Source organism: Phalacrocorax carbo, chromosome 7 (assembly GCF_963921805.1).
Source record: "Phalacrocorax carbo chromosome 7, bPhaCar2.1, whole genome shotgun sequence".
NCBI classification, from domain to species: domain Eukaryota; kingdom Metazoa; phylum Chordata; class Aves; order Suliformes; family Phalacrocoracidae; genus Phalacrocorax; species Phalacrocorax carbo.
The window spans coordinates 36761862-36778227 of NC_087519.1; the positions used below are offsets into that span (position 1 = coordinate 36761862).

Sequence of the window (16366 nt, forward strand, 5' to 3'; positions counted from 1 at the left end):
GAAGCAACCCGGGTCTGGGTGCCCTTGCATCCCACTGGGGTTGGTGGTGCCCAACTAGTCAGGGTGCCCAAGGTAGGGGCGTCTCCCTGGTGGGATTCACGGAGCCCCTCTGCCCTGGTGTGTGCCCCAGGAAAGCGTTGCTGCAATGCCCAAGTGTGTGTGCGCGCCCGTGCCAGGGCATGTGTGCCTGTAATGGGAGCTGGATGGCAGTGCATATTTAAGGGGGCCGGGGGCACAGCATGTGTGTCTGTACTGGTGCGTGTTGGTGTGCATGGGTGTACATGTGATGTACATGTGTGCCAGTACCTGTGCATGTGCTGTTGCATGTCCCGGTGCAGCAGCAGCAGCACCTTGCCTGGACCTTGCCCAGCACTCGGCACCCCAGCACAGGAGGGCGCAGCCTCAGCTGCCCCAGGCAGCGATGGCTGTGCCTGGGGCCAGCCCACGGTGCCCACTGGACAAGACAGTGTGTCCCACACCAGCTGAGCCACCTGTCCCACGCCAAGCAGGGTCCCTGTACTGCATGTGGCACAGCACCCAGTGTGTGCTGCCTGGGGCTCCCACCTCAGCACCCAGGAAGACCCAGGGCCCCCTCTGAGCACCCAGGGCTGTGCAGAACTGGTGGGCGAGGATGGCAGGATACCCCTAAGCATGGCAGGTGAGATGGCCATGTGGGGCCAGGGTACATGGCCCCTGCAGGGGGCCGCCGCGGGTGGTGGGAATTGCTGGGCTATAAATCTCCTTGCTGGGCCCCCCCGTGGCAGAGTGGCTCACGATATTTATGTTGGGGATTTATCTGCAATGCAGTTTAATATTCCCGGACCTTCGCATGTGTGCGTGTATGTGAGCCCATGGCCCCTTCCCCATGCCACCTTGTGCCACCCCCGTGCCCACCCTCTCACTCGAAGCCTCCCGGGCTCCATCTCCTGCTCACCCACAGCCCTTCCCTCTTGCACCCATCCTGGCAGGATGGCACGGGCACCCCAGGGTACCCGGGCACCCCAGGGTGTGTCGAGCCCCTCCTGGCACAGGCCGCTGGCCGTGCCCACCGGTGCCCCTCCTGGGTACCGGGCAGCCGGGGGGTGGCAGCAGGGTCCCCGAACAGGGGATGCCAGGCAGAGTGGCACTGCCAGCCCTGTGCCAGCCCCCCGCAGTGGGGGGCCCCGGGACACACACACCCCCCACCCCCCTCCCCCCCGCCCTGCCTCCCCGCCGGTGGGGATGAGGTAAGGCTGGCGGGTGGCACAGGGCTGCTCCATTTGCATAATAATCTCGTTAATGGAGCCTGGCCTGCGGGAGAGCCGGGCTGGAGACGCCACCCCCTCCCCGCCCCGCTGCCTCCCTCCAGCCCCGCCGCTCCGCCAGCCGCGGAGCGGGGCGCGGAGCGGAGCGCAGGGCGCGCAGCCGGACGGGCAGCGCCGGGCCGGCCCGCCAGCAGCCCCGGCAGCCTGCTGACACCCCCTGAGCAAGCCGGTGAGCACCCCTGAGCATCCCCCCTCCGAGCATCCCAGGAGCATCCCCCAAGTGTCTCGGTGAGCAAGCGGTGAGAGACCCCCGAGCACCCGCGGACATCCCGGGGAGCGACCCCTGAGCATCCCCCGAGTGCCTCGGTGAGCCGCCCGGTGAGCAACCCCCCCCGAGCAGCCCGGGGACCACTCCCCGAGCCTGCCGGCGAGCACCCCCCGAATAACCTGGGCATCATCCCGGGAAGCACTTCCCGAGCATCCCTCGAGCAACCCTCGAGCATCCCCCGAGCACCACAGACATCATCCCGGCGAGTACCTCCCGAGCACCTCCCGAGCATCCCGGCAAGCACCTCCCAAGCATCCTGGGCAGCATCCTCCGAGTATCCCGGGCAGCATCCCGCGTGAATTCTGAGCAGCGTCCCCAGGGCATCCCCGAGCATCCCCCGAGCATCCCCCGGGAAGCATCCCGGGTAGCATCCCCCGAGCTTCCCGGGCACCCGCCGGCTCCCCCGCGCCCCTCCGCGCCGTACCGTGCCCGCCGCCGGCCCCGCAAACTTTCCGGGGGCGGCGGGGGCGGCAGCTCCCTTGCACGGGCACCGCCGGGCTGCGGCGCTGGGGCACAACTTTGCCCAAGTTGCAGAGGGAGCAGGGGCCGAGGGGCTTGGGGGGACCCGCTGCAGGGTTACCGGCCACCTCCCGAGCAGCTCTTTGTCCCCAGCCTGTCCTCCCCCACCTGCAAATCTGGATGCCGTTCTGCACCAAGCAACGACTTGGATCCCCTTTTGAAGCCCCTCCACAACCCATCTATGCCCCACCCTCCTTTCCCCACGGGCAGACCCCCTCCTCCCCAGCATGGCTCCCCTGCCAGACACCCCTGCCCACTGGGCACCGGCCAGGGGTTGGGTGGTTGGGGGGGCATGTTGCTGTGAGATGTCCATAGGGTCCAGAGCCCTCCCCAGACTGGAATTAACTTTGTGCACATATCATGGGCTGCACCACGATTTGACACAATGAAATGCAACACGGCAGACCATGACCCAACCCAACGCAATGCAACGCCAGGCGCCACAATACAACGTGGTGCAACCTGACGCAGGGCCACACAACCCGACCCAGCCCACAATACCCCAGCTCAGCACCTTCCCCTGCAAACCTCCCCCAAAGCCTCTCAAATCTTCCCAAAGCCCCTCTTCCCCAAGTTGCTCACCCCTCCTCTGTACCCAACCCAGAGGGGCTGGCAGCCCTGTGCCCCTCCCCAGGCTGGGAAGGACTCTCACGGTGCAGTGTAAGGATGGGCTTGCTGGACCACCCCAGACATCCATCTGCTGTGGGTGCTCTTGCTGGTGCACTGGGTGGGTGTGGGGTCTGGGATGGAGCTGTGCCAGGTGCTGAAACCCACCTGGGGCCATGCAGGCAGGACCCTGCCCTGTCAGCAGAGGGGACAGCCATGGGGTAGAGCTGCCACCGAGCTCCCAGCACTGGGGCCAGTCCCAAAGCCACCAGCAGGGCACACAGGCAGGGAAGGCAACACAGGAGGTGATGACGACAAGAAGCAGCCCCCCCACCCTCCCACCCCGCCTTGCTCCTCCCAAAACTCCCCTCACCCACCTCCTCTGCCTTTTCCAGGAGCTTCCCGACTTACCCAGGCACACTCCACCACCTCCCTGTGGCTCCAGCATGAATTGTGGGGCGCCCAAACCTGCCCCCCACCTGTCTTGAGTCCCCCAAGCCCGTGGTGCCTGTGGGGAGGCCCATCCCCAGCCATGGAGAAGACCTACTCATTGACGGCCCACTACGACGAGTTTCAGGAGGTGAAATACGTGAGCAAGTACCAGAGTGGCACCCTGCCCAATGGCTTCACCCTCCAGCTGGGCGCTGGGGCCAAGAAACGCCGTGGGGGACTGCCACGCTGGAGCCGCCGGGAGGTCTGCCTGCTCTCAGGGCTGGTGTTTGCTGCGGGGCTCTGCGTCATCTTGACATGCATGTTGGTGCTCAAGTACCTGGCGGCCGAAGGGGACAGCTACTGCCTGGAGGGTTGCCAGGAGAAGAAGGCCTTCCTGCGGGCGTCCCGCTTCCTCAGCGCTAACATGGATGCCACCATCGACCCCTGCCAGGACTTCTACTCATTTGCCTGCGGTGGCTGGCTCCGGCGACATGGTATTCCTGAGGACAAGCTGGTGTATGGCACTATCGGGGCCATCGCTGAGCAGAACGAGGCCAAGCTGCGGGCGCTGCTGAGCCGCCCTGTGCGGCGCCGAGCCCCTGCCTCGGCCGAGAGGAAGGTCAAGGAGTTTTTCCGCTCATGCTTGGACCGGGCTGAGATTGACCGGCTGGGCCCGCGGCCCATGCTAGAGGTCATTGGGGAGTGTGGTGGCTGGGACGCCCCCCCAGGCCGTGGGGACCTCAACGAGCTGCTCTACAAGACGCAGGGGGTCTACAGCGCTGCCGTGCTCTTCTCCCTCACCGTCAGCCTGGATGAGAGGAACACCTCCCGCTACGTCATCCGGGTGAGGGCACCCTGCCCCTGGGGCTGTCCCCACCAGCCACCCACCTGTGCTGGTGACACCCCTCCCAGTGACACCGTCCTTGTCACGGTGGCACTGTGTGCCTGCCCATGTTTGGGATTGGCTGCAGCAGGCAGCCAGGCTGGGGACAGCTCCTGCCCCTGGGGACCCCCCCATCGTGGGAGCCCAGTGTCAGGCTGCCTGGGGTGAGGGTGGCACCTCGAGGATGGGGGAATGACACGGGCAGGGGGACACAGACAGGGAGATGTACAGAGTGAGGCGGTGCTGCCCACCTGGGTGCTGGGACAGCCCAGCGGGGCATCAGGGTTTTCAGAGTGCCAGCAGCCAAGCCCCTAACCTTGGCACCCTGGCTGCTATCTGCACAGAGGATGCACCCTAGGAGGTGACAGGGGGATGCCCACTGGCTCTGCAGCACTGGGCCAGGGTGCCAGGGCAGTTGCCCGTGCCTTTGCCAGCCTTCCCCAACCCTGCCAGCCTGTGTCCCTCACCCTGTGGTGCCACCAGGGCATGGGTAGGCTCTGTCTGGGTAGACAAGCCTCAGGCACCCTTGGAGGGTGTGGGAGCGTGGTGGAGGGCACAGCTGGGCACAGCAGTGACATGGTAGGGATATGGGGGTGGGTACAGAAGGGACATGGTGGGCATGGGGAGAGTGACCATGGTGATGGCATGGCACGGACAAGGTGTTGGGGTTGGCAGGGACACTGTGGGGACGCGGTGGTGGGGATGCAGCCTCCCTGTTCCCTGTGAGATGGTGGGGCCCGGGAAAGGAGTTTGAGGGGGGAGGTGAGTGTGATAGTGAGGGGCCATGAAGGAGCAGGGCCACGCGTGTGTACGCTAGAGGGAGCGTGTGTCACAGGGAAAGGGGCTGTGGGTGGCGGGGCTGAGAGGGAGGGTGCAGGTGTGTGCGGGATGTGACCGCCTGGGCGGGGGTGGGGGGAGAGGGGTGTCACGGCCAGGATTGGGTGTCAGGGCTTGGTTGGCTCTGTCTGCGTGTGTGCGTGTGTGTGTGTGTGTGAGGGTGTGCTGGGGAGGGGTGACGGTGTGAGTGTGACAGGGCATGTGGGGGGGGCGGGGTGAGTGTGTGAGGGCTGTACGTGTGGCAACGCCTTTGTTGGAAACCAAAGGGGGTGTGTGATTGGGGGTAGAAAGGCTTGGGGTGCCTGTGGGTGTGCAGGGCAGTGCTGTGACTGTGCACATGGGGTGGGGAGCTGGTGGGGTGGGACACGGGGTGGGGGGAGCCAGCGAGAAGAGGGGGGGCATGCGTGTGTGTGCATGGGGGGGGTAAACTAGATGGTGCATTCACGGGTTGGGGGGGGATGAGGGGTGAGTTATAGGGGTATATGTGTATATATATCTTTGTATGTATGTATGTGCAAGCATGTTCAGATGTGTGTACATTAGAGGCTCTGCCTGTGGCTACAAGATAGCAGGGGTGTATGTGTGTGGAGGAGTGTGCGCATGCATGATGGGTGGGGGTGTCCTGTCCATGCAGCATGGCTCATCCCTGTGGCTCCCCATGGGGCAGGCTGCAGCACAGGTGTGTGGCCAGCTGTGGGCCCACCATGGAGCAGTCTGTGGGGCCACACAAGCCAGGCCATAGAGCAGGATCTTGACCTGTGCTCAGCACTCCCAGCCCATTGCACGCCACTCACTGCAGCACTGAGTGCCACCCCACAGCTCCCGAGGCACTGGGGCACCTTGCAGTATGGAGGGACCAGCAGGTGCCTAGTCAGGGCAGGCTGGGGATGTGCGTTGCCCAGCAGAGCCCCCCTCCCTCCCCCCACTCACTCACTGCCCCATCTCCCCCCAGATTGACCAGGATGGGCTGACGCTGCCTGAACGGACCCTTTACCTGGGCCAGGACGAGGAGAGTGAGAAGGTGAAGGAGGGCCATCAATGCTGCAGGCATGGGGACACCAGAAGGACCAGCACCCAGCATGGGTGGCTGACAGGCAGCTCCCTGCCATCTGCAGTTCTGAGGCCGGGGTTCCTGTGGGGTGGCACTCAGTGTCCCTTCCCCCGGCACAGATCCTGGCTGCGTACCGGGTGTTCATGGAGCGGCTGCTCACCCTTCTGGGGGCTGAGCATGTGGAGCAGAAGGCCCAGGAGATCCTGCAGCTGGAGCAGCACCTTGCCAATGTGAGGGGGATGCTTTCCCTGGGCTTTGAGGTGCCCCTGCCCAGCCCTTGCGCACCCCGGTCCCAGATCTTTTGGGATCTCCATGCCTGGTCCTTAGGAACCCATCTCCATTTGCATGGAAACCTCCACTCCCAGCCTTTGGGCACCTTCATGTCTAGCCCTCAGGGATTCCAGCCCCTTGAGGATCCTGTGGCAGATCCTCAGGGACCCCAGCCCCAATATTTTGGGAACTCCCAGTCCCAGCCCTTGGGACAACCACTCCAGCCCTTCGGGACCCTAATGTCCAGTCCTTGGGAACCCTCTCAAGGCCCTTGAGGACCCCATGCCCAGCCCTGGGGGAACCCTAAGCCCAGCCCTTGGGTACCCCAACCCCTTGAGGACCCCAGGCCCAGCCCTCAGGCCCCTACTGGCAGCAGAGGGCTCCCAGGGCAGCAAGCCAGGAGAGTTGTGGGTCAGCAGCTCCTCATGCCCCAGACCTGTGTCCCATCCCTGTGCCACCCCCAAGGCGGGCAATGGGATCGTGGCAGCTGTGCCCACCCCATGCAGATCACGGTGTCTGAGTACGATGATGTGCGGAGGGACGTCAGCAGTGTGTACCACAAAGTGACCCTGGGCGAGCTGCAGCGCATCACCCCCACTGTGAGTACCCCGGGTGCCCAGTCTGCCACCCCCTATACCCCACCTGCCCTATGCCCCACACTTGTCCCTGTCCCGCTGCTCCATGTCCCCTCTTGCTGCCAACCCCATGCCCCCAGGGCCAGCCTGCACACTGGGTAAGACAGCACAAGCCCCAGCACAATACCCTGGTGTCTCCAGAAATGCCCTCACTTCTCCCCCATATAAGTCCACTTGAGGTTGATTAATCCATCCTGCACATTCCTGGGTGGAAAGGGCGGGGGGGGGAGGTTGGAAAACCTGGAGGGGGTTTCCTGCACAGTGGCATGGAGGAGGGGGTTGCTTGCCCCCTCAACAGTGCCCACCCTGGCAGCTCAAGTGGAAGCGCTTGCTGGACCGCATCTTCCACGACAACTTCTCGGAGGAGGAGGAGGTGGTGCTGCTGGCCACTGACTACATGCACAAGGTGTCTGACCTCATCCGCATGACGCCCAGCAGGTGAGGGGGGCTGGCATCGCCTGTGCCCCAGCACCTTCCCCAGCCTGGCAGGGGGTTGGCAATGGGGTGGGCACAGGATGGTTGTGCTGGTCCCCTGCCACCACTCCCAACCTGGGGAGGCCAGGCTGGGTAGGGGGACTCCTGGGAAAGCCCCTGGGAGAAGGCACTATCGTGGCCCCACACCACCTGCTGTCCCCCATGCTAGAGGTCACCAGACTCATCACACAGCAGGGAGGGACACAGTGCCAGCCAGCCCCAAGGCCCCCAAAGGGCAGGGTCACCCCCATGGCTTGCCTGGTCGCCAAGCAGGGGTGTGCCCACCCTGGCGCATGCTCTCCACCCTCCCCATGTGCCTGAGGACATGCCCAGTGGGGGGGGGCCTGATTCTGCCCCCCATGACCAGGATCCTTCACAACTACATGCTGTGGCGCATCGTGGTGGTGCTGAGCGAGCACCTCTCCACCCCCTTCCGTGACGCTATCCATGAGCTCTCCAAGGAGATGGAGGGTAACGAGAAGCAGCTCGAGCGGGGCAAGATCTGCCTGAGCCAGGCCAACAAGCACTTTGGCATGGCCTTGGGTGCCCTCTTCGTTGAGGAGCACTTCTCCTCCACCAGCAAAGCCAAGGTAGGTGATGCTACCTGTGGGCGTGAAGTCACTGTGTCCCCTTGCCAGTCTGCCTGCCACCATCTGGCACACCTCTGAGGACTGGCTGGCAGGGTGAGGGGGCAGTGAGGATGCTGTGCCAGTGCCTGTGGTGACCTGCCATAGGTGCAGCAGCTGGTGGAGGACATCAAATACATCCTGGACCAGCGCCTGGATGAGCTGGACTGGATGGATGAGGAGACACGGAGAGCGGCCAGGGCCAAGGTAATGACCCCCAGTGTGGACCCCTAACCTTGTGTCCACCACAGCCTGGGGGCATGGGGGATGGGGGCCTGACCCTGCTGCTCACTTTGCCTGCAGCTCCGGTACCTGATGGTGATGATCGGGTACCCCGATTTCCTGCTGAAGCCGGAGGCCATCGACAAGGAGTATGAGGCAAGGGTCGGCCCAGGGCCATGCAGGGGCATGGGCATGTGGGTGGGGGTGAAGGTGCCCACATCTGTCTTGGTCTGCAGAGACCAGGATGGGGAGATGCCACCCCAAAACAAGCCACCTCCTGGTAGCTCATTGTGCCTGCCCCTTGCATGGCCACAGCCACATGGGTAGTGCCATGCAGTCCCTGGGGTCTCGGATGATGTCCCCTTTGCCACATCACACTCCTGCCAGACCGCAACCCCATCCTTAGCAAGGGCTGGGGATGCCCCTAACCCTGCATACCCCAGGGACTCCACGGAGGTGGCAGATATGCAGCCACCCATGCAGACACACAGAACAGAACATGACACACTGGTGCTACATCTAGCCCATGGCCACAGCCCCGCAACCCCATGCCCTCAGTCCCCAAGGCTCACAGGGGTGGAAGGACACCCCAGCCCTGCTTCCCACACTCTTGGGGCTGGCATCCCCCTGACATGGCTGTGCCCCCCCAGTTCGAGGTGGATGAGAAGACCTACTTCAAGAACATCCTCAACAGTATCGCCTTTGGCATCAGGCTCTCAGTGAAGAAGATCCGTCAGGAGGTGGACAAGTCTGCGTGGGTATCCTCTTGCGGGGACATGGGGGGCACAGCATGGCCCACCAATGCCCCCTGTCCCCATGCATGGTTGCACCCCATGGGGCATAGGCAGGAGGGCGCAAGGCAAGCCAGGAATGCCCCCCTGACCCCCAGCTGTGCAAAGGGATGGCATTCCCATGCTCCCTGGTGCCCCTGCAGCCTGGCACTCCTGTCTTCTCCTTGCAGGTGGCTGCTGCCTCCCCAGGCGCTGAACGCCTACTACCTGCCCAACAAGAACCAGATGGGTGAGGCATCGCCCGGTGTGCTGGGCTCAGCCCCCCGGGGCAGGGGTGCGGGGAGGGCCCGAGGTAGAGGGCACAGTGCAGGGTCCCCTGGTGCCAGGTGATGCTGCAGGTGGGCATGGGACAGGGTGACCCCCCAAATGCAATGCTCTCCTGTGTCCCCAGTGTTCCCTGCTGGCATCCTGCAGCCCACCCTCTACGACCCCGAGTTCCCGCAGTGAGTGTGGGGCTGGGGCATGGGTGGGGGGGGTGTCAGGGCAGGGCGTGGGGCTGGGGACAGGGGCATGGGTTGGGGGGGTGTGCCAGGGCAAGGTATGGTGCTGGGGATAGGGTCATGGGTGGAGGGTGCCAGGGCAGGGTATGGGGGTGCCAGGTCCTGGGGTTACTGCCACCCCTGCCAGCACTGTGTCCTCCACTCTGTCACATCTGTCTCCCCCCAACAGGTCTCTGAACTATGGTGGGATTGGCACGATCATCGGGCACGAGCTGACCCACGGCTATGATGACTGGGGTGAGTGAGCCCCCCCACCCTGTGCCAGGGCAGGAGGTGGGTGGGTGGGGGGCAGTCAGGCAGGATGGGGGCCAGGACACCTGGGTCCCTTGGGACTACCAGTGGTGGTGGTTGTTTTGGCAGGGGGACAGTATGACCGCCATGGGAACCTGGTGCACTGGTGGACGGAGCGGTCATACAGCAAGTTCCTGAAGAAGGCACAGTGTATTGTCAACCTCTACGACAACTTCACCGTCTACAACCAGCGGGTGAGACCCTCCCCTCACCCACCGGGCAATGCCTGGGCTTGCACTGCTCTGTGGGGGGGTGTGTCCCCATGGCTCTGTGTCCACAGGACACCATGGCTCCGTCCTACCCAACTCTGAGATCTGACAATTCATCACACCTCAGCTGGGAAAGTCCTCAGGGCACTGAGTGGGGGAAACTGAGGCACAGTCTCAGCGCCAGGGTGGGGTTGGGGGGGATGCCTGGCCTGGGGGGGGGGCATCTCTGCTCACTCCATGTCTCTCTTGGCAGGTGAATGGCAAACACACATTGGGGGAGAACATCGCTGACATGGGGGGGCTCAAACTCGCCTACTATGTAAGTGTCCCCCGACCAGGGGGCCATGGGGCAGCTGCTGATGCTATGCCCTTTGTGGGGCAGGAGACACCCCTACCTCACCTTGTTCCCTGAAGCAGGGAGTGGGCCTGATCCAGCTTGCTGCTTGCTGGGGGGCCCTAGTGGGATGCTTGGGGCAGGTCAGGGGAGCACTCAGGCCGTGCTGAAGGCATTCCTTGTTCTCCAGGCCTACCAGAAGTGGGTGCGGGAGCACGGCCCTGAGCACCCTCTGCACCACCTGAAATACACTCATGACCAGCTCTTCTTCATCGCCTTTGCCCAGGTGAGCCCCTGCCTTCCCCGCAGGTGCCATGTACTGGGTCAGGGTCACCCAGTGGGGGGCTGGTGGGCCTGAGGGATGGGGCAAGAGCTGTGCCAAAGCCAGTGCCCATGGCCAGGGGCTGGGCTTGGCTAGGGCATGGGGCTCAGCCCTGCAAGGAGCACCCCACACAGCCCCACTGCTCCTGGGCACCCTACCATAACAAACATGTGTGTCCCCCAACACCTCCAGAGACCCCCACAGTAACAAATGCACATGACCCTGAAGTCCTAGGAGACCCTACAGCCAGGAAGCCCACTGCCCTCGGAGGCCCTACAATAACAAACACAGCCAGGGCATTACTGTCCTAGTCCTCCAGCAGTAAGAAGGGACGTTGTGCTCCAGTGGGTGCCAGGACCCCACAGGCCCCAGTGGGTGCCAGGACCCAGGGTGCCCTGCCCGGCTCACCCATGGGAACCTTTCTCCCCACAGAATTGGTGTATCAAGCGGCGATCCCAGTCCATCTACCTGCAGGTGCTGACGGACAAGCATGCCCCAGAGCACTACAGGTACTAGTTGGCGCCAAAACTGGGGGGTATGGTAGGTGCCAGCTTTCCCCACATCTGGCAGTGCCGTGAAAAGTGGGGTGGGCACCAACATGGCACCAGAAGGCTCTGGGTGGGCATCCCTGGGACAGGGGATGGGGTGCTGCTGGGGTGGGTGGGTGCCCCAAGCGGGGCGTATGGCAGTGGCGGGGGGGGAAGGGAGTGCCTGGCTCTGAGTTGCCCCACTCTCCTGGCAGGGTCCTGGGCAGCGTCTCACAGTTCGAGGAGTTCGGACGGGTTTTCCACTGCCCTAAGAACTCACCCATGAACCCAGTGCACAAGTGCTCAGTGTGGTGAGGCCAATCCTCCCCCCAGGAGGCTGGCACCCCCCCATCCCCATCCCTGCCCGAGTGCCACCCTGTGCCCATTCCCCACCTCCTCCCATCTCCCCCTTCTACTCTCAAGGAAAAGGGGGCACCACTATTAGGGGGTCACTCTCCCAAAGACAGGCACCCACCAGAAGGGTGGAGACAGCAGTGAGACACTTGGGGTGGGCATGAGCTCCTGCCCAGAGGCAGGAGCCTCCTGCTAATCCCTTTCTTACCCCACCCTGCGAACTGGAGGGGTAGTTCCCTGAGTCCCTATGGAGGAACAAGGCAATGCAGGACACCACCCCCAAGTACCTGTGTAACCCCTTTTCTCTCCACCCACTGCAAACCCTTCACCCAGCCCTACCACATCTGGCCCAGCACCAGTTGGGGGAGGGAGAGTGAACCAGAGATGTCATGGGGCTGCTCCATGCCAGAAGCCCCCCTGCCCAGTGCCCTCCCTGGCACCCCCTGTGCCATCCCCATCCTGTCCCCGCATCAACCCTGCCAGTGGGTGGGCACAGCTGGCAAAGCTTGGGGCCAGGCAATGCCAGCCTGCCCTGCCTGCCCTGGGAGTGTGGGGAGATGGATGCCTGCTGTATTTTTCTCTGCTGTTTCTGGTCAATAAAGTGCTGGATATGCTGGGTGGGTGTAAGGGGCTGTGCCTGGGGCAGCACCCCCAGCCCTGCCTGCATGGCATGGGAACCCACAGACCACTAACATACCTGTCGCACCAGTGCCACACCCCACATTTATTAACCACCAAGTACCCTGTGCAGGAGGTGTAGGGCCCCTCTGCACGCAGGATTTGGTGCTGCATCTGGATCAGGGATGCTCCAAAGAGCTGCTGGCCACCTGTGGGTGCTGCAGCTGTGGGGAGTGGGGGACATGTGTTTGGCAGTGCCTGTGGAGCCATGGGGTCAGTGGAAGAGGGGCAGGAGGAAGGTGGGCAGGAGCAGGGCCAGGGGCGTGGCGCGGGTGCCGGGGGCAGAATCCCGCTGGCGGCAGTCAGTGTAGGGCTCGAGGCAGGCGGCATAGGCCATGGCGTGGGCCACGTAGGTCTGCTCCTGCACCCCATGGAAGAGGTGGGCCATGGGGCCCTTGGCCAGGATGGCCACATCCTCACCACCGTGGGTCTCTGAGACGAGGGGCACGGCTGCCTGCTGCAAATAGTGGTAATCCACTGGGGAGGAAGAGATTGGGGTGAGGGGCCAGCAGTGGCCCAGCCCATCCCATCACCTGGCCATGGTCCCTGTGCTCTCACTGGCTGTGGCATCGTCCATGCTGGTCCGGTTGGTGCCCGGGTAACCCGGTCCATTCCCATAGAGGATGGACGTGTAGTTCTTCAGGTCAATGGCTTTGCTGGGGGCCAGACCTGGGGATGGGGCAGTGGAGGGGGGAATCAGTCAAGAAACCCCCATATCACCCCTCTGGCCACAGCCAGGGTGCTCTGGAGCTGGCAGCACCCAGCATGGGGCCATGCCCCACTCTTGGCAGCTGGGCAGAGCCCTACCGAAGATGGAGGAGCCACGTAGGGTATAGCCACCAAAGGAGAAGACATGTGAGTGGTCAGCGGTGACAACTGTGAGGGTCTGCGCCTCATCTGTCAGGGCACCTGCCCGCTCGATGGCCCGGTCGAACTCCACTGCCTCGGTCAGTGCCTTATGGGCTGCACCGTCGTGGTGGCCGTGATCTATTCTACCGCCTGCAGATGGATGCCCATTGTGTGCTGGGGCCCAACAGCAGCACCCCCAACTCTTACTCCCACCCCGGGACATGGGATCCCTCTCTCACCCACCCCAGAGGCACCAGCCCCAACTTATCTTCCACAAAGAGGTAGAAGCCATTGGGGTGCCTGCTCAGGATGGTGATGGCTGCCTCCATCATCTCAGTGAGCGATGGGTCCCTGGTGGTATCACGCATCAGGTTGTACTTCATGTCCGCGGGTTCAAACAGACCTGGAAGGGGATGTGTTAGGGACAGCCTCAGCGCCCACATGTGTCCCAGTGACTGCCACGTCCTGGCACATGGGACATTTGTTACCCATTAAATAGTTCACACTGGGGTCGGCAGCGGCGGCCAACATCTCTGTCTTGTTCCAGACGTAGCGGGCACCCTGTGGGCAAACCCCACAGAGGGTTAGCAGGTTCCCAGCCCATGCCTGGGAGCAGTGGGCAGAGGACCATCCCTGCCACGTCACCTACCTGCCGTGCCTTGAGCCACATCTCGATGAGGTTATTCCCATCCTTGCGCACCCCGCTGTGCGTGGGATACTCAGGGTCCAGCGTCCCCACAGGAGTCATATATTTCCGACCACCTCCCAAGATCACCTGAAGGGGTCGAGACAGGTGCAGCGCTAGCAGGGGTGCCTAGGAGATGGTCTGCCTTTGCTCCCCCCCGCCGTGCATATATGCTCACATTGATGTCGACATTGTGGACCAGCTGCCAGGCGATGTCCTTGCAGCCCTGGCGGAGGGCATCCTCGGGCATGCTGTCGTCCGCATACCAGTTGCGGTTCACCACGTGGGCGTAGGTCCCCGAGGGCGATGCATGTTGCACCCTTGTTGTCGTCACGATGCCCACTGCCTTCCCTGCCACCCCCCCCCCCGTCAGAACCCATGAAAGGCGGCTGGCAGGGGCACAGGGGCCCCCACCATCGAACCCTGGGATGCTTGTGGAGGAGGCAGCCCCTGGCTTGATGCCCCTCATTCCCACAGGGTCCCCTCCAGCCCTGCTGTCCCATGCCCCCCATTACCAGCTTTGCGGGCTCGCTCCATCACCGAGACCACCTCATTGCCTGCTGTGGTATTGCACTCTGAGAAGCGGGCGGCCGCGCTCACCCCCACAGTCTGGAAGTTTCCTTTCACACCACAGAGGTAGGCTGTGGCTGTCCCCGCACTGTCGGGGACCTGCCGGTCCACGTTGTATGTCTGCCAAGGACACGCACCAGGCTCAGGGCGGGGGTGGTCAGCAGAGGCACCTGGCGGGTTTCTCCCCCCAGCACCCCTTGCCACGCTCACTTGCATGGCTGAGGGCAAGTGTAGGGCAGGCAGGGACCCCGTGTAGCCTGTATGCATATCCCCAGGGTGCTTCTATGCCAGCAGCCCCATGGGCATCACCCTGGCTCCATGCCCAGTGTGGCGGGGATTTACCTTGGAGAGAGCCACGTAGGGGAAAGCATCCAGGGCAAGGGGGGTCTCAGGGCCCAGCTTCCCCTGCTCCTGCCCCTTTAGGATGCGGGTGGCAGTGATGGTGGGGATCCCGAATCCTGGGCAACGAGAGAAGGTCCGAGTCACCCCCTGGACTGGGTGCCCTCCCTGCACCGAGCTCTGCAGGGCAGCAGTGATGCCGGCCTGCCCGCCAGGTGTGCCAGCAGGACTCACCATCCCCGAGGAAGAGGATGAGGTTTTTGGCTTCACTTATTCTGGGCTGGATCTCTAAGGTGGCCTGGATGGCTGCGGCTGCCTGCTTGTTCCAGAAGGATGGCTTCTCCTCCTCCACTGGGACAGGGCAGCACCTGTCAGTCCCAGCTCGCCAGCACCTGCATCCCTGGGGTACCCACATCCCAGGGATACCTGCTCCCTAGGCATCCCCATGCTGGGGCCTTCTCTGACATGGACTAAGAGGGTCAGGGTGCTCTTTAGGGTGGGGAGAGGCCATGCAGGCTTGCATCCAGCACCCGGCCCAGGGGTCTTGGGGCAGAGAAGGAGGGGGAAGCAAAAAGGGATGTGGTGGTGGGAGCCATATGGCAGGTGGGATGGGGCCACACCCACAGAGGGGGCAAGGTTACAGGCACCTCCTCCAGAACCCCCAGCCCAGAAGACAGCAGGAATCTGACCCCACAGGGGAAAATTGGCTTAAGGTCCCCCGAAAGGCAGGAGTAACCCCCATTAACCCTTGCAGATCCAGGCAGCCCCTGCTCCCCTCCGAAAACCCTCCCTGTGGCTAGCCAGGCTGGTGCCCTGTCAAGTGCCCCACGTCCCCGGGCACCTACTGCCGCCAGCCTGGCACCCATCCTTATCCTTGTCCCCACCTGGGATGACAGCAGCGCTGAGTCCTGCCCAGAGACCCAGGCAGAGGGTGAGGGGTGCTAGGCGCTGCATGGTGAGATCCAGTAGCCCAACACCGCTGGCAGTGTCTGCAACTCTAGCAGATCTGGGGAGGGACTTTGGACCAGGATCGGCCCTCATAGGGTGTGTGGAAGGGTTTGACTTGTCTCCAATAGCCAGGTGTCCTGTGGGTCAGCCAGCACAAAGGCCATGGGGTTGGGCTGCAGGCGCACCTCCTTGGCACGCCACCTTATTGCTGCTGGGGGTGGATGGACCTGGGGTGCAGATGGAGGCAGTGAGGCGATGGGCAGTGCCTGGCAGGTGTGTTGCCCACCCCAGCTGCTGTGCTGTAGTGCCAGGCAGGGGGGATGCCCTGGCCTAGAGTACCACAGGCAGTGCTGAGCACTGGACCTGGGACAACAGGGGTATCGGGAACACCCGGGGTCACTCGTGCACTGAGCAGCCCTGCTCTCTGCCCAGCACTTTCTTGAGCAATAATTCCACTGATGTGGACTAAAACTCTGCTCCTTGCTCAGCCCTTGCCAGGAAGTACCAGCCTTGTGTACTGTGCCCCAGCCTGGCAAAGGTAGGGGTGGGACATGGCCTCCCCTCACCCTCATTTCATCACCTCCTTCACCCCAATGCCTCCAGTGCTGGTCCCAGGGTGGGGAAAATAGGAGCCATGACCACGTGGGGAAACTGAGACATGGGTCATTACCTTAAGAAGGTGACCACTGCTGCAGACCCCAGCATGGCAGATGGAGATGAACAACCCATGCTTTATTGCATCCCTTGATCCTGGCCACAGTGGCAACCTGGCTGCCAAGACCCTTGATGGGGCAGCTGGGGATGGCTCAGTGTGAGCTGGGCAGCCCAGGTTGAAGTGGGGC

At 63.3% G+C, this 16366-nt stretch overlaps 2 protein-coding genes across 3 annotated transcripts; one reads left to right on the forward strand and one right to left on the reverse strand.

Moving 5' to 3' along the window:
- Positions 1 to 1357: 1357 nt before the first annotated feature.
- On the forward strand, positions 1358 to 12058 carry ECEL1 (endothelin converting enzyme like 1). Of its 2 annotated transcripts, none has more exons than XM_064457480.1 (18): positions 1358 to 1610; positions 3093 to 3973; positions 5802 to 5870; positions 6020 to 6130; positions 6677 to 6769; positions 7119 to 7243; positions 7647 to 7869; positions 8014 to 8112; positions 8209 to 8283; positions 8778 to 8881; positions 9089 to 9147; positions 9310 to 9361; positions 9588 to 9655; positions 9779 to 9903; positions 10172 to 10237; positions 10443 to 10538; positions 11007 to 11083; positions 11317 to 12058. In XM_064457480.1, the coding sequence occupies exons 2-18, from the start codon at positions 3230 to 3232 to the stop codon at positions 11414 to 11416; spliced, it is 2286 nt and encodes a 761-aa protein (XP_064313550.1). In that variant the 5' UTR covers positions 1358 to 1610; positions 3093 to 3229; the 3' UTR covers positions 11417 to 12058. The 2 variants fall into 2 exon arrangements, with proteins under 2 accessions (XP_064313550.1, XP_064313551.1); XM_064457481.1 differs by having other exon boundaries at positions 1358 to 1532.
- A 156-nt stretch (positions 12059 to 12214) lies between these two features.
- LOC135314365 (intestinal-type alkaline phosphatase-like) lies at positions 12215 to 16366 on the reverse strand. The gene is made up of 11 exons (XM_064457482.1): positions 15461 to 16366; positions 14811 to 14927; positions 14580 to 14695; positions 14183 to 14357; positions 13846 to 14018; positions 13632 to 13757; positions 13471 to 13543; positions 13253 to 13385; positions 12941 to 13134; positions 12692 to 12802; positions 12215 to 12610 (listed from the first exon to the last, which is right to left on the reverse strand). The coding sequence occupies exons 1-11, from the start codon at positions 15615 to 15617 to the stop codon at positions 12348 to 12350; spliced, it is 1638 nt and encodes a 545-aa protein (XP_064313552.1). The 5' UTR covers positions 15618 to 16366; the 3' UTR covers positions 12215 to 12347.

Excerpts from the sequence above, each read along its gene's own strand:
- ECEL1 (XM_064457480.1), top strand. The coding sequence starts at position 3,230 with ATGGAGAAGACCTACTCATTGACGGCCCACTACGACGAGTTTCAGGAG. Across the intron at positions 7,870-8,013 it reads CCTCCACCAGCAAAGCCAAG|GTGCAGCAGCTGGTGGAGGA; the intron begins GTAGGTGATGCT and ends GACCTGCCATAG. Across the intron at positions 9,362-9,587 it reads TACGACCCCGAGTTCCCGCA|GTCTCTGAACTATGGTGGGA; the intron begins GTGAGTGTGGGG and ends TCCCCCCAACAG.
- LOC135314365 (XM_064457482.1), bottom strand. The coding sequence starts at position 15,617 with ATGAGGGCCGATCCTGGTCCAAAGTCCCTCCCCAGATCTGCTAGAGTT. Across the intron at positions 14,928-15,460 it reads CAGCGCTGCTGTCATCCCAG|TGGAGGAGGAGAAGCCATCC; the intron begins GTGGGGACAAGG and ends GCCCTGTCCCAG. Across the intron at positions 13,386-13,470 it reads CAGTGTGAACTATTTAATGG|GTCTGTTTGAACCCGCGGAC; the intron begins GTAACAAATGTC and ends ATCCCCTTCCAG.